Source organism: Schistocerca gregaria, chromosome 6, assembly GCF_023897955.1.
Source record: "Schistocerca gregaria isolate iqSchGreg1 chromosome 6, iqSchGreg1.2, whole genome shotgun sequence".
NCBI lineage: Eukaryota > Metazoa > Arthropoda > Insecta > Orthoptera > Acrididae > Schistocerca > Schistocerca gregaria.
In genome coordinates, this window is record NC_064925.1 from 45,959,394 (window position 1) to 45,976,539 (window position 17,146).

Below are 17,146 nucleotides of genomic sequence, written 5' to 3' on the forward strand. Positions count from 1 at the left end.
CTTGTACACAGAAACTTAACTCATTATGCTCCCTACAAATACCTCCTAGGGAGCACATAGAACTGTTCTCATGAAATTCCATAAACCACTCACCTTAACCCAACTACATAATGGGAGCGTCACACAATTTATTTGCACAATTTATCTATTTTTGATTGGATTCTGTGTATCATGTAAGAGCTTTGTGTGAGCCCGATGGACAACCCTCCTATTGCATGGATTGATATCAGGTGAATAAGCAGGCCATACAACTGGACCCCCTTATCCAATCCATCGACCAGGGAAGACATGATTGAGATGCGTCTAGGTGTTAATGGTGAAGTGGGTTGGAGCACCATCATGTAGCAGCCACATAACCCTTGGAATCATGAATGGCACTTCTTCCAGCACGGGAAGCAAAGTCATCTGCTAAAAACACCAATAGTTTCGGCGTGTTAGGTGACATGGGAGGAAGACTGGTCCTAAAATATGGTTGCCAATTATCCTGGCTCACACATTCTGGCTGCACCGTGCTGATGATTCACTGTCCCCAACCATGGTGGCTCTGCATGATACACCATAGGTGATCGTTATAAAAGTTGAAGATATCACTCCACATAAAGATGACCTCATCTGTGAACAGGATGGATGACAAATTCTGGAGCACTCAAAAAAAAAAATTCCCAGGATCATCATTGCCTGATGGAGAAATGAGTGACAGCAGTGCTCCGATGTGGAAAATGTCACTAGTAAGCCCTGCACACACTGTAAATGATAAGGGTGGTAACAGTTTTCATGGAGAATGTTACACATGGTCGTCTGGCCTACTCTATACTGGTGGGTCAACTGCCTGGTACTGATAGGGTGGTCACCGTCAACAGTTTTAATCACATTTTCCTCCAAGTGTGGTGTCTGAACATTTTGGGTACATCTTTCATTATTTGCTGCTTCCCAAAATGATCCTGTCTCAGAAAAACAGTGAAACAGTGGTACAAACATTGAATGAATGCTGTAGTAGTTGTTGGTGGGGATAGTTCTCCTTATATAACCTTGCTGCCTGCCACTTGCTGCCGTTTGCTTTTCTATAAGTAAACACCATGCCAGCGATCTCTGAATTCCAATATGGAACCATTGTCACATCCACTACAAGGTGAGTCAGTAAGAGAAGTGAATCAGACATATTACCAATTGCTATGGCAGGAGAGGGCACTAGGATGACATATGAGGAACAGTACCACTCTCTAGGAGGAAACCATGGATATGTAACTGTGGCTCCATGGTATAGTGGATATTGCACTGCAGTCTCTGTAACAATGTCTGATTGAACAAATGGTCTGTAAGCATGGAAACCATGCATTTCTGGACATAAGTTCATTAGACCTTCTTTGTTCCATATCATCTCATCGGTCAATCCCTAGAGTTTGTACACAGTGGAAAAAAAATCACTCTGTATTTGCATACGTTCATTTGAATCTGCACTTTATTCTGAAATCCTCCGCCAAATGTTGTGTGTTATTTTGAGCAGAATTTATCTTGAATTGTAAATAGTGCATCAAATTGAAGTCTGAGTTGATTGATACTATCATTCCAATATGTGTAAGGGAGATGTTGAGTTGCATATAGGTACAACAAAAAGACTGCTATATTTGTAATGTTTAGGCCAGAAGGTCTTCTTCCAAAATAGACAACATATACACATGCATTCACATAAATGCAACTCACACACTCATGACCACTGTCACTAACTGCCAGGGACAGTCTGGCCTTGGCCACATCATGTTTCATAGCCATGTGTGCCACACAACTGCTTGTAGTTACATTGAACAGTCCGCCATGAAACACCAACAAATCTAGCAACGTCACGCACTGTAAGGCCATAGGCATGGCCAAACACGGTTGCCCCTTGTTACCATTCTGTCACATCCTTGCTTTTACACACGTTTCACACAGTGTTCACTTGATACACAGATGTCTTGCTGATCACCACTGATTTATGGTCAGGTAGTGCAGTGAGTGCACAGTTGAGCACCTGAGTAGATTTTTGCATCATCTGTAAAGGCTCAATGACGATTCATCTGTGTGTGGACAAAGGGTGACTAATACTTTGTATGGTGAGCTTAGCTCTGTTAGAACCTCCATATAAATCAAAATTAGCTCCGTTCAAGAAGCTCTTGTATGCAGTGATTCTCTCAACAGCCACCAGATAATAACAGTATTCTTTCCAAATCAACCCCTGAATTATGGCACCCAAGTGCTATTATACAAACTTTACAGGCCAGGATCATAATTCCTTTAGCTGCAGGCATTGACGTTCTAGGAAATGACTGCGCAGATGAGCTAGCCAGGGTATTTTTTAATATGAAATGGTTGACACTCCCATCCCCAAATCTAATTTAAGGGTATTTCTGTGATTCTGCCTTCTGCCTAGGTAGAGGGGAAATATAAAATATCTCTCTTTTGTGGCCCCCAAGAATAGATACTTCACTTTTTGTTTCCTGGTGATCGCAATTTGAGTGTCTCTCACATCGCTTCAGACATCTCCACCTATAAGAAAGTGTTAAGCTCTCTGTAAGATTAGGATTGAAACATCTCAGTTAACAAATTCTAATAAATGATGTATCCGAAACTAAAATGTGCTTAATAACTTATTTATTTGTTCTACAAAGATGACATAACATTGGCTTTTCAAAATCTGAGACAATACTAGCTATGTCGGGCTACTGCCCTAGCCCTTATGTATAGTTTAACAATCATAATATAAAAGCATTAATGGTTTCAAATAGTAATTTTACAGTTTACAATTACAAGTTGAAATGTGTTTTAGAAGTTACAGAATTTGAACGTATAATTTGTTCTGATGTTTTCAGTATAATTAGCATACCAACATATCACAGTTATTGTTATCAAAATACATGAAATATATTTTAATAATAATGTTTGATTTTGAAATGTTTATAACTTCTTAAATGTGGGTTTAATTTTGATACTAACATAAATCCTGGATCTTTACACATAGTTGAACAATAATTAAAAGCAGATTTCTGTGTACGACTTTTGTAAATACAAGTTTTAACATTTGTAACATATATTTTCGGATCGAAACAATATTTCATCATAATTTTTACTGTATTTGATTATTATTTAGTTGCAGTTGTCCCAGGTTTCATTAATTCCATTGACTAATATTGTTACAAAGTGTACTCATTCAGTTGTAAAAGTTTGTGTTTACATCAGGACTTAGTATCGGTTACTACATATGTCCTGTATCACACTCTTCATTTTGTGTAATTCCATTTTATTACACTACAGGTGGCAAATTAACTGCCCCCTCCACTCAATAACAGACCGAGCGAGGTGGCGCAGTGGTTAGCACACTGGACTCGCATTCGGGAAGACGACGGTTCAATCCCGTCTCCGCCATCCTGGTTTAGGTTTTCCATGATTTCCCTAAATCGCTTCAGGCAAATGCCGGGATGGATCCTTTGAAAGGGCACGGCCGATTTCCTTCCCCATCCTTCCCTAACCCGAGCCCTTCGCACCGTCTCTAATGACCTCGTTGTCGATGGGACGTTAAACACTAAATTTCCTCCTCCTCCACTCATAACAAATTCAAGAAAATAACATAAATTCCAACACAGGTTGCTGTAGTTTTCCAGAGGTGAAGTGGCTTGCACAGGGTAGACTAGCATGGACAGCTGCATCAAACCTCTTCAGACAGAGGACCACACAAAAACAGCCATAAGTACAACATCAACATTAAAATGTGCAGAAATAAAACAACTTGACAAGAAATGGGTGAGGAAGATACTGGTAATTATCACCATATCTTTCTTCCTGTCTTGTCAAAACTATGTGAGAAGATAGATGCTACCCAGATATCAAATTTTGGTGTAGAAAATTATTTTGGAATACCAGTTCCATTTCCAGTAAGGAAAAAACATGAGTAATAAAATCATTGAGAAAAACAGTGCATCACTATACAAGGATAATACAGTAGCAGAAATCTTCTCCATCCTCGCACAAGATTTTTCTCCGGTAAACCACACTCTGCTGATCCTTAAAACTGATAAGTATGGGTTAGGGACAGTGCGGTATAGTATACCAGTATACTAGACAGGTGAGTAAATTATCCTTCAGAATTAAGGACAGTAACACAAGGTGTTCCTCAGTGCTCTATTTTTGGTCCTACCCTCTTTGTTTTATTTTAATACGTCGACTCTTAATGTGTTCTGTTAGCAAATGCTACATCTGCAGTAACTGAAAATTTTCAGGCAGAAAAAAAAAAAACTGACTGCATCATTAATAAACTTAGAAACAGGATTTCAGCGAAACAGGCTGATGTGAAACACTTCAGACATGCAGATGAAAAAGTTCAAGACATGAAAGTGAAACTGTAAGAAGATTAACTTAAACTGTAAAGATAATGATATAGCAGAAGTGGGATTTGTCAGATTTCTAGGACTATCTAGATAAGAAGCCAACTGATACTGATTACCTACCTCATGAATATGTAGGTTTGCTTTTGCAGTGCAAGTATTATCCAACGCTGCTGGAATGGACTCGTGGGGAAATTGCACATGATTGTTATTTTTCATCATTGGCATTGTTTTTTGAGGATGCTGTAGTAATATCTTACCTATACTCTAGAAAACAATCAGAAAAGTTGTGTGTGCTATATATCCAAAAGAATTCCGATTATCATTATCTAAAAACCTGGAACTTTCAATAATACCCTACCTTACATCTATGAAATAATCCTTTTATACAGTATATCAAAACTATTAACAAAAATCATGTTGATTGTTCACCTAAGGTAATTGCATGCTCCTTCTTGATAATCGTCTACTGAAAAAGAAACTGCATAAGACTCCACCACAGAAATGGTACACTTTTCAGAGCAGTGTTCCAATTTGTTTAGCAGGTGAATAGAATGATGATTGAATTTGTGTAATAAGAGGCAGCAGGCACTTATTATGGGATGTTCATGAAGATCAAACTCTTCATTTAAGAAGAATGTCATTGATCATTACTCATAGTATGTAAATATAAATTTTCATTCTCATCAATAAAACTATTAATTTTAGACTACTACCCAATTCTTTAGCCTAAAGTTTTATATGAGTGAATGATGTTACTAATTTTTGTTGTATCTCTCTTACCATAATCAGATGATTAGTAAGTGTATGTTATGAGACAAATGATTAATATTTTTTGTCTCTGTGCTTAAAATATAAAGCTGTTCCTTGCAATTGATAAAATTCCTTGAGTTCTTCGTTTTATGAATATTGTTGAACATCAGTTGCTTACTATTAATTGAATTCCATTTCTGTGCCTAGTGCTTGCAAAGCGAGAGGATGAATTCAATGACATGCTGAGTAACCGAGCCTCATTCCGTGGCTTCACTGCATTGCATTATGCTGTCTTGGCTGATAGTGAGGAGCTTGTGGAGCTACTGCTGCAGCACGGTGCCGACCCCACGCAGGAGAATGACCGAGGACACCCACCAGCTGCCTATGCTCGTACACAGCAGATGCGCAATGTCCTCGAGACACATGCTGCCAAGGTTAGTGAATACAAGTTAATAGCTTTCATGCTGTGCATCTGGTGACCCAGCGTGATGCATTTGAAGGCCCAGTGGATGACATGGAAATTGCTGACGACAGTCGTTAGGTGGCATGACTGCATCTGCAAGTGTTGATTCACTGCTATAAGCGCCAACTTCTAGACGTGGCCCATGTGCCCGCTTATCTGCATGCACGGCTTCCCTTGAAAGCCAGCAATGCAGCAGCCCCACTATCAATGTGTTTCCCCAGCACTTGTATTGGTCTCGCTATGCATCGTTGTGTTGGTTCGGAATTGACATCATAGTTTTTGATCTTGGTTTGTGCACTGGACTTTGTCATGCCGTCTCCATTGTCTCCCTTTGTCTCACATTGTCCACCTGTTACCCTTTGGCGGCTTGTGGTGTCCAGTCTCCACTGATTCTTGAATTGTTTCTGGTTTTGTTTGATTCCGGTCACTGTAGGGTGTCACAGAGACTCACCCTGAAGAAATTGCATTCTGGCTGTCAGTAATTTAGTTTGTATTGATCTGTTCTACAGTCAAGACAAGTACTAGGGTGCCTTTCAGATGAATTTAAGCTTGTGATGAAGGAGAAGCAGTGTTGATTTAGAACAACTTGGCAGAAGAGAACAAAGTAAAAGAAATTGAAGGTGTGTGTTTTACCATCAATATGATTACTCATGAAATAATGACATAGCATTAAAATGGCATGAATAAAATGTATAGTATCCTATAAAAGACAATACTTGAATTATCTCTCTCTCTCTCTCTCTCTCTCTCTCTCTCTCTCTCTCTCTCTCTCTCTCTCTCTCTCTCTCTCTCTCTCTCTCTCTCTCTCTTCACTTCCTGTTCAACGGATCCGATGTTCTAAGGATTCCAGGTCACAAAATAACACTCCAGAATTGCTCAAATAAAACTTATAATCTACCTCAGTCATGTATGAACTACACTTAGGATTCTTCCGATATATCTGAGTGGGGTATCTGCTGGCATCACAGCTGGATTTATCTGAATTTTCCTACTTGAATCACAATGGCTAGGTAGTCTTCTATAGTTGCTGATTTGATTGGTTTCCAATCACGTTGTGAGACATTACCAGGTCTTTCTATATATTTACACGCATTTTATTACTTACGTTCAGACTAATTTCCATATTTGCACCATGTGCTGGTCACCTTAGTCTCCCTGCAGTTCATAATAATTTTTTGATTATATTACATCCCTGTAAGTAATTAAATCTGTGGTTTGCCTCGGAGAGCTATTGATTTTACCTGGTGGTTGATTTATATGTATTGTGTACAGTAGCAGTCCTATCACACTAACCTTAGGTATTGGACACTACTTTCATTTGAAACTGTCTCTCAGTTAAGAACAATTTACGTGTTTCAGTAAGAAGTCTTCAATCCAAATCTTTCTGTAAGCCAAGAAATATAACATCAATCTGAGTTGAATTACCTTCTGTGTTCTGAATGTCGTGAACAAGCAGAACATGTTTAGTGCTTGCAAAAATTTATTAATTTCTACAGACGAGTTGTTCAGTCTGCAGTGATATCATGCACACAAAATAACTTCTGTAATTCCACAACTTGATGATATCAGTGAAATAGATCTGTAGTTCTGTGTTGCCTTTCTGCCACACTTCTGGATTGGAAAGATGTGTACATTTTTCCAGTTACATGGCACACTTTGCCACTGTAGTGATACACAGTTGAAGTGAAGAAATTTCTTGTACATGCAGTATTCGATACACAATCTTTCATGCACCCCACAAGATCCAGCACCCTGAATGCATCTTGCATAGTTGCCATTATGCTGGTTTTTATTTTGATCTGCTTTTGTCTGTCATTATGGATGGTGTGCCATTTAAATCTGCCTTCCGTAGCTGCTTTCATAGCTGATACATGGCCTCCATGCCTGGTTGCCTTGGGATCAGGACTGAGACAACACGATACCGAACATCATTCGTGACCCAACTAATTTTTAATTCTGTTTATTAGACTTTCATCTTGGCAGGTTAATGCAGAACAGTGATTTTTCCTTTGAAAAAATTATAAAAGACAATAACTCTGTTTGGGATCAAATGTTAGTGTGTGACACAAAAGCCTGCTTTACAGTAAATTATAAAAATATTTTATATGAAGATAGTAACTTTTCTCAAAAGAACAGATACCATTGATGACTGAACAGCTTCTCTAGAATAAATGATATTAATTGAAACCCTCAACTGCTGAAAGGTGTTGTTGATATACCTCGATGGGGACAGCTGAAAATGTGTGCCCCGACTGGGACTTGAACCCGTGCTCTCCTGCTTACATGGCAGGTGCTCTATCCACGTGAGCCACCAAAGACACAGATGAATAGTGCGACTGCAGGGACATATTCCTTGCACACTTCCCGTGAGACTCACATTCCCAACTGTCAACAATATACATACGTAATGCTCCTAATAGAGAATCTGTATGGTCATCAATGGTATTTGTTCTTTCGAGAATAGTTACTATCTTCATATATAGTTAAATGGCTACCTGGCCATTCTCCTTCGTCTGTGCGAATACGCACAGGTTACCCGAACTCTTATGGGAATCATCACCTTAGTGTGCGTGACTAATGAGTGGATCGGCAAATATCTATTAGGAACATTACACATGTAGATTGTGGGCAGCTGGGAATGTGTGTGTCACGGGAAGCGCGCAAGGGATATGTCCCTGCAGTCACGCTATTCATCTGTGTCCTTGGTGGCTCAGATGGATAGAGCATATGCCATGTAAGCAGGAGATCCTGGGTTAGAGTCCTGGTCAGGGCACACATTTTCAGCTCTCCCCATCGAGGTATGTCAACAACACCTGTTGGCCGCTGAAGGTTTCAATTAATTATCATTTATAAAAATATTAATCCTTGTTTGGAACTAAATATTAAGTGTCACCCAACTGCATACTTTACAATAAACAACAATAATATTAATCCTTGTTGTCTGAACAAATAAACAAATTTCAGTGCTAGCTTTAAGAAAAGTTATTAGAAATCATTAACTCTGGTTTAAGAACAGATTATTCAGAGACATCAGTACTTATATAAACGAATTAGGAAACATAAATGTTTGGGTTAGAGAAAATTACTAATAAAGGGGCATCTTAACAGGCAGGAAAGCATTCACACATAACAACAAACACTGCTTCTAAACGAACCACCCAGTGGCTGACAATGCGCCCCTACGTCACCAGAAAATTTAAGGCTCCTCACAGATGGTAAAAAAAATGGCTCTGTGCACTATGGGACTTAACTTCTGAGGGTCTGAGGTCATCAGTCGTCTAGAACTTAGAACTACTTAAACCTAACCAACCTAAGGACATCACACACATCCATGCCCGAGGCAAGATTCGAACAAATGGTCACCCCAAGTACAAAGGCTGTGACCCTCCAGAACATAGACACACAGATCATCACACACATGAACGTTTACTGAAATTGGAGGTCCTGTCACAAGGTCCAGTTTCCTTTAAGCGATGAAAGACCACACAATGTCAAAACACTGGCAACTTTGTTCAGATTTCAGGTCAGAATAAACAGTTAAGCTGGTGTGCATCTAAATGTATCACAGAACCATGCAGTAAGCCTTCTGTTGGAAAGGCCCCTGATATTGCAGGGAAAGCAGCGATTTGCACTGACAAATTAAGCACTTAAAAGAGAGCTACTGTGATAAATCGCTATGGAAACTCGCAGTTACAGAGTTAATATCATGATGTCTCACACAACAAGACAACAAAGTGTTAATTATCTTAAAACAGCAGAAGGGTACGTTAACCTTTCCTAAACCAAACAAGACAAAACATACTAAGTAAAGGCAGGCAATAAACAAAAGTGAATGCCCCTCACATAAAAAATGGGCACAATTTTGTAGCCATGTAACAATACCATAAAAATGATTATAATTTGTAGAAAGGACTAGCCCAGTACTCTTGGCAAACTTAAGCATACCTGGAAACAATCTAGAGAAAAGAGGTGATAATTCATGATGAAACTTACAAACATGAATGGCGGCAAAACAGCTGGTTAATTGACAAGGCAATAAAGTGTAATGGTTCACTCAAATACCTTAAAAGAACTCAATAAATACTATGTACAGAACTGTCAGTAAACATGACAAACAGGTGGTGACAATAATTTGCGGCTCCAGTATGATTTACATCAGGCTGCTCAATGAGCTGACTGAGGCAGAAATCCAAACATACCTCTCTGATTGGGGTGTCATTGCACACATTCCACATCATTACGAAGTGTTGTATTCATGATCTATGGAACAAGTATTAATCTAATCTAATCTAATACAGCTCGAGCAGCAACATGATACACACAGTCACTATCCAAGTGTGTTTATGAAGCTCATTACCAAAGGAATAAATTTACACAAAATTCCTTAAATATCTAAAGCATTAAGGAAAACACATTGAAATTAGCAGTCAGAAGATACACAGTCTTCTCAGCAACAGTCTAAAACACACTTCAGAAACATATTTTGACACTTCAAGCTAGGAAGGCTGAGCAGTGGTAACAATCTGATTGTGTAGTAGGCTGTGAAGTAGCCATTGCACACTGGGTTAGACACCATGTTCAGTGACTGGGTAGTGCAGGGTGTCCATACTTGCGTTCTGACAGCTTCTTAGTTGTCGCACCCACGTAGAAAGCAGCACAGTGGGTTGCAGTTTACTTTGTGACATTGTCATTATTCCATCTTGGATTTTCCATTCTTTAATATAAATTCTTGAAGTTTTAAAAGCAGTGTTGCATGCTTTCGAGCATATCCATAGTGTTCTCTCTTTAGTCATTCTAATATTGTGTTTAATCTTAGCAGACATGCCATTCATCATGGAAATATTGGTTAAGGAACAAGAGTTCATCATCAAGATTAACAGGATTTTCATTTCAGTTTGATATTTGTTGGTTTTATGAGAGTATTCTTGTCATGACATGAAAAGCATTCCTGGAGCTTTGTGGGACTTCTATCGTATTTAGTTGCTACCCAATCATAATGGTAACTGCTGTTGTAGCCATCAGCCATTCATGTCCTTGAATAATATTGATACAGACAAGAAAGACGAATAGGTCAATAAAATTATTTTTTAGCCTGATTCACTTGTTCTTTTGTCTTTAGCTTGAGAAATAGATATTGTCCTGACTTAAACATGCAGTCGAGTTCTCACTTTAAATTACATTTGATTATTTTTAGCTGTGACTGCACCTTGATTCCTTGCTTTGCAAGACTAACACAGTACATGTATTGAAACTGATTTTTCTTTTTAGTGGGAGGAGATACAGAGGAAGAAAGAGGCCGAGGAACGCCGTAAGTTCCCTTTAGAGCAGCGTCTAAAGGAACATATAGTTGGCCAAGAAGGTGCTATTACCACAACTGCATCAGGTATGGTATTTTCCCCCAGGGTCTCAACACTTTTTGTTGGGTTCATGCTTGCTTACCATGGGGTCTTTGCAGCATCTTTTCTCTTCCGTGCTGCATGTCTATCCTCTTGCTATTCTTTTTCCCCTCCCTTGGGGTTGGAAATGTGTTCTGCATATTCAGTCGCCAATATCGGAACAGTCTCTCCACTGTCTTTCATTCCTTCTTTCTTTTCTTCATTACCTTTCTCCTATCCTTCCTCCACTTCGGTGTTTGAGGTTCCTCTTTTTCTTCTTCCTCCTTGTGCACTCCTGAAGGCAAGCCCACATATCTGACACGTAACAGGTGACTGAGTAATGCGTAATACCCAGCCCTAGGTTGACAGTTAGGCTTTACACTTACCCACTGGTAAAGACCAGACCCAGGGAGGGGTGACTGCCTCAACTGCTACCTTCCTACATTGCTGATTGGTCCCTCTGTCAGGTGTTAGAGAGGTGTGACGTGAGGTGTGAATATTCACGTAAGGTGGGTGCACCCCTTTCTGAGGGGGACCTCCAGTTGGAAGGAGCATGCCATCGGAGATGCTGGCAATCGAGGGGGATTTTCTCACAATGAGCCAATCATGTTCAGTCAACGTATACCAAACATAAACAGAATGAGCCTAACAATTTAAAGACCCTCCTCGCTGCACCACGGTTCCTTGTGGTTTCACAAACTGGAGATGGTCAGTCCTGTGCTACGGTAAATCTGTTTATTACTCAGAAAGGTGTTGATGTAATTGCTGGTCCTGTGAAATCCTCCTCTCTGTTATGAAATAGTGCTTTGCTTTTGGAGACAACTTCTGATTCTCAAGCACAACAATTGCTTGCAGCTTCACTCCTCCACAGTTGTCCTGCTTGTGTCGAGGCCCATCAAACCCTGAATTCTTGCCATGGTGTTATTTACATTAGGCTGCTCAATGAGCTGACTGAGGCAGAAATCCAAACGTACCTCTCTGATTGGGGTGTCATTCCATGCATTGGGTGATGAAAAAAAGTTGATGCATCCTTAGTGCCCACATGCACTCTTATTTTGATACATTGGTGCTTCCGTCAAAGCATGCCATGATGTTATCACAGGACAACCGTACATTCTGAACCCGATGTTGTGCTACCAGTGTCGTCATTACAGCAACACTCAAGAGTCCTGTCGACCCCTGGCCAAAACTGTAACCTGTGGCAGGGATGCTCCCCAGGGCGATTCTGTGCATCCTTCTCCCCGCTCTATCAAATGCAACGGTGACCATGCCATCTCCTCCCAAGATTGTCCCATGTATCTCGATCACAGGGCTGTCTATGAGATCTGGGTGAAGGAAAAAATGCCTTACCCGATCATTTTTAATTGTCAGCTTGTAGGAAAACCTGCATGCTACCATTTGACACCTACAGTACTGTTATAGCTACATTTTGCTCCATGAAGGACATGGCCATGCAGACGTGACCTCAAATTTAGCACCACGGTTGTGAAATCGTCCAGCAGTGCAACAAGCCACCACTTTCACTTCTCGGGGTGAAGTCACCTGCTACTGAACAGGCTGGTAGAATAGACAGAAGGAGTACTCCCCTGAAGACTTCCTACGTCCCTCCAGCCAACAAACATCTGAGTCTTACTCAGCAAACCAGAAAGGCTCCACGAAGCTAAACAAAGGTAAACGGTCTTCTCCTTTGCCAAGCCAGAGATCCTCCTCGACGGTGTCGACACAATAAACCTCGCCCAGCTGACCTCCGTGTCGCTGGTGTGCACAACCAACCGTTTTTCTGCCCTGGACTCCGCAAACTGACAGAAGAAGACTGTGACGCTTCTGTAGACCTCATGCAGCAGGATCGTCCTGCCTCTGTGACCTGTAGCAGCGAGTCTATGAAGGCTGGCACTTGACAGCTGCCAGGGTGATACCCCTTCATTTTTTCTTTGTCCTCACTCCCCTCCAATGGAATGTTCACAACCTTCAAGCCAACAAAGAGGACTTAAGTCTGCTCTTAGAATCACAGCATCCACTTGTACTCTGCCTCTAGGAAACAAAATTGCGTCCTCACGACTGCTTTGAGCTCTCACATTTCTTCCTTGTCTGCTTTGACTTTCCTCCAGAGGAACGCATTCCATATCATGAGAGTGTCATGCTGCTCATCCGGGATGACGTCCATTGTCAACCCATCTCCCTGACTACCCAGCTCGAACCTGCTGCAGTCCGCATTTTTCCTCCTCACTTGACCTTTTGCCTTACAGCCCTCCATCATTCGGTGTCACCAGGGCAGACTTACTCCATCTTATTGGGCAGCTCCCTCACCTCTCTACTGCTTGGTGACTTTAATGCGAACTATACCCTTTGGCATTCGCTCAGAACTGGTCAGTGAGGTGCCCTCTTTGCGGATCTTCTCAATCAACATAATGTCATCTGCCTTAACACGGGAGCACACATGTTCCTTTCAGACTCCACTCACAGCTATTCCCATGTGGACCTATTCTTCTGCAATGCCCAGCTTGCCCATCATCTCAAGTGGTCCATTCTCTCTGACACATATGGCAATCGAGCGACAATTTCCCTTGTGCCATCCGATTGCTGACCCCTACCCCACCTACATGCTCCCCTAAATGGCAGCTTTCTAAGGCCAACTGGAGGCTTTGCTCTTTCCTATAGCATATAAGCTAACTGGATTTCATTCACTAGTTCTTTTAACAGTTCCACTTCCTCTTCCATCATGTGGACCAACATATGATGGCTCTCTGGGATCAATGCCCATTTTCCAATTTCCATCCTGACAGTAGCAGATGATGTCATAGTGGACCCTATTGCTATCTCCAATGCCATGGGCTGCCATTTTATGGAGATTTCGAGCTCCTCTCATTATCACCCTGCCATCCTCCATCAGAAATGAGTGGAGGTGGCTCTGTTGATACCCTTCTCTTCCCAGAATAGTGAATGCTACAATGACACCTTTACTATGAGGGAGCTAGATCATGCTCTCGCCTCATCCCGATGCTCCGCACCATGGTGAGATGATTTTCTCTTGGGGGCAAGCACATTCCCCCTCATATGTACAATGGCATCTGGGCAGAGGGCATGTTTCCCAGACACTGGCATGAGGCCACAGGCATACCCACAACTAACCCTAGTAAGGACAAATGCCTTCCTTCTAGCTCCCATCCCATCTCTCTCACCAGCTGTGTTTGCAAGGTGGTGGAACGTATGATTCGTGCCTGGCTGGTATAGTGGCTCACCTCTCGCAATTTACTAACTGTTGCACATTGTGGATTTAGAGTGCGCTTTTTTGCAGAAAACTGAGACTCTGGCCATGTTTATCGATTTGGAGAAAGCTTACAACACCTGCTGGAGGACTGGTATTCTCCGAGCTGTCTACACTTGGGGCTTCCCTGGCTGCATGCCCCGTTTCCTTCACCAATTTTTAAAAGGCTTTTTTTTCCATGGTATACGTAGATTCTGCCTTGTCAGACACCATTATGTAGAAGAACAGTGTGCCTCAGGGCTCCATCGTGAGCAGCATCCACTTTGCTATTACCATTAATCCTATAATGGCCTGTCTCCAGCCGGGCATCTCTGGCTCTCTTTCCGTTGGCAATTTGCCGTCTATTGCAGTTCTTCATGGACCTGTCTCATTGAGCAACATATTCAGCAATGTCTCAATCCTCTTTACTCATGGAGCATCAACAATGGCTTTTGTTTTTCTACTGACAAAACCATTTGTATGAATTTCTGGCGGCGCAATTGGTTTCTCCCACCATCTTTACATCTTTAATCTGTTGTGGTTCCATTTGTTGAAACTACAAAATTCCTGGGGCTCAAGCTCAATAGGAAACTTTCTGGATGCTCCCATGTGTCTTACCTAGCAGCCTACCGTATATGTAATCCTTCAATGTCCTACGTGTCCTCTGTCCTCAGTTGTACTTCCTAGGGAGCAGATCAAACCAACCACCTCCATTTGTACCTGTCCCTTATGCGTTCAGAACTTGACTGTAGGTATTTCATTTATGCATCAGCACATCCATCCATGTTACACCGTCTCGATACTGTCCACCATTTGACCACTGCTGCCTTGAGAGTCTGTATGCAGAAGCTGGCGAACTACTGCTGTCCTACTGTTTTCCTACTGCCGTGACTTTCTCCTCAGCAGATATGCATGCCATTTGTCTGCCATGCATGGCCACCCATTCTATGCCTCCCTCTTCGATGACTTCTTCGATTGGGCACATCTCTCTTCTCTGTCACCTTCTGGACTTCGCTTTTGGCTCTTGTTCCGGCAGCTTAACTTTTTGCCACCGGCCACTTTCCAGATTGGTGTGAACCCTTCACCACCTTAGCTTCATGCGGCGAGTCATGTTCACCTTGGCCTTCATTCACTTTTTGAGAACACTATTCCAGACTCATTCTATCACCTTCAGTTTCACAGACTTCACACGGAACTTCACGATAATACCTTCCTGTACACTGATGGCTCCCGGATTGAACTGTGGTGTTTGGTGTGCGTTCATCATTGGTACTGATGCTTTTCGGTATTGGCTGCTGGAACACTGCTCAGTATTTACTGCTGAGCTCTTTGCCCTGTATCAGGCCATGCAGTACATAAGGCCACAAAGGCTTTTCCATTGTGTCAACTGCTCTGACTCTCTCTGTGCCCATCAAAGTTTCTGTGTTCTGTACACTGTACATCCCTTACTGCAACATGCCTAGGAAAGCTGTCACTTTCTCACTATTGGGGAGCCACTGTGATGTTTATGTGGGTTCCTGGTTATGTAGGTCTGACAGGAAACAAGGTCGCTGATGCTGCTGCCAGAGCTGCAGCCCTTGTACCTCAGCCTGCTAGCTCTTACATTCCCTCTGATCATCTCTGTGTTGCTGTCTGTCAGCAGACGGTGTCACTTCGGTATCACCAGTGGTCCTCCCTTCATGGGAACAAGGTCCAGATTATTAAGCCTCTCCCAGCGGCTTGGAAACCACCTCTCATTCCTCTTGCCACGCAGAGATCATTTCAGCTAGGGTGCTTATCAGGCAGTGTCTTTTTAGTCATCACCATCTGTTAAGTGGTCCTCCCCCATCACTTTGTGCTCATTGCCCTCAGCCTTTGACAGTCCAAATTTCCTGATGGAATGCCCTTTTTCTTTTAACTGCTTATGTTCCCATTTGTATTTGCTGTCTGAGCTATCAGCTGTTTTAGCAAACAATGCAACAGCTGTTTCACTTTTTATCCATCGTAGTAATATGGCGAAGGACATTTAATCTCTAGTTCTTGACCTCCATTTCTCTATGGCATGTTTTATAGACCTTTTCCACATCCATATTTTTAGCTGTCTTCTCTTCTGTCGATGTAGATTAACGTGTAGTCATTTTTAACTCCTTTCTTTTTCTTCTACATTTCTGACACAGGCTCATATGATCCTAGTTGTTTTTGCACCCTAAAACAAAACAAAACAAATAAGGTAAGTTTTTTGTAACTTACGTCATGTATTTTTACCTGATTGTTCAAATGGCTGTTTTTTATTGGCGTACCTCCCTGGAATAGCTTTCAGATATCATAATAGCTACAGTAAATGGAGTGTCAGTGTTTCATTGCAGGAAACGGAAGTATTAACTTCCAGAAAACGATAAAATGTATATTTTGTGCTTATGGTACATAAGTAAGGTAAAGCTGCAATAAGGGCCAAAGTGATGTACTAGGCATGGTTCTATTGAAGTTATTGGAGATGGAGCACAAGCCCAGATTGCGTCAAGGATCAGAAAGGAAATCGATGATGCCCTTGTAAGAGAACCATCCCAGCACTTACCTGGAGCAATGAAACCTAAATGTGGATGTCTGGACACAGGTTTTAACTGTCATCATCTTGAACATGAGTCCAGTGTGTAGGAGATTCTACAGTTTAATAGCATGTACCCCCAAACCAAAACACAATTTAGTTTGGTACCTGTGTTGGAATGACACTTAGGCACCAATCAACACATTAGAACTAGGAAGAAGAAAATAAACAGTTAATGCAATGGCTTAAATCATCAAAGCAGATTCATAGTGAAAGCTGGAGAATTTATAGGGTTGTAAACATTTATTGTATCTTTACTGATCTGTGTTACCAAGTTCTCAATGTAATGGATAAAAATGGATAAGATGTCTACAGGCTGTCAGAATGAGAAATATATGATGATCTGATGGACTAACATGTTAATTGATGGCA

General features: G+C 41.4%; 1 protein-coding gene across 1 annotated transcript in view; it reads left to right on the plus strand.

Moving 5' to 3' along the window:
* LOC126278184 (caseinolytic peptidase B protein homolog) overlaps window positions 1-17,146 on the plus strand; it is a 73,390-nt gene that overhangs the window by 21,599 nt on the left and 34,645 nt on the right. Inside the window, exons 4-5 of the mRNA XM_049978095.1 lie at window positions 5,316-5,542; window positions 10,840-10,954. Coding sequence (XP_049834052.1) covers window positions 5,316-5,542; window positions 10,840-10,954 — 342 coding nt within the window. The remainder of the gene's footprint in view (window positions 1-5,315; window positions 5,543-10,839; window positions 10,955-17,146) is intronic.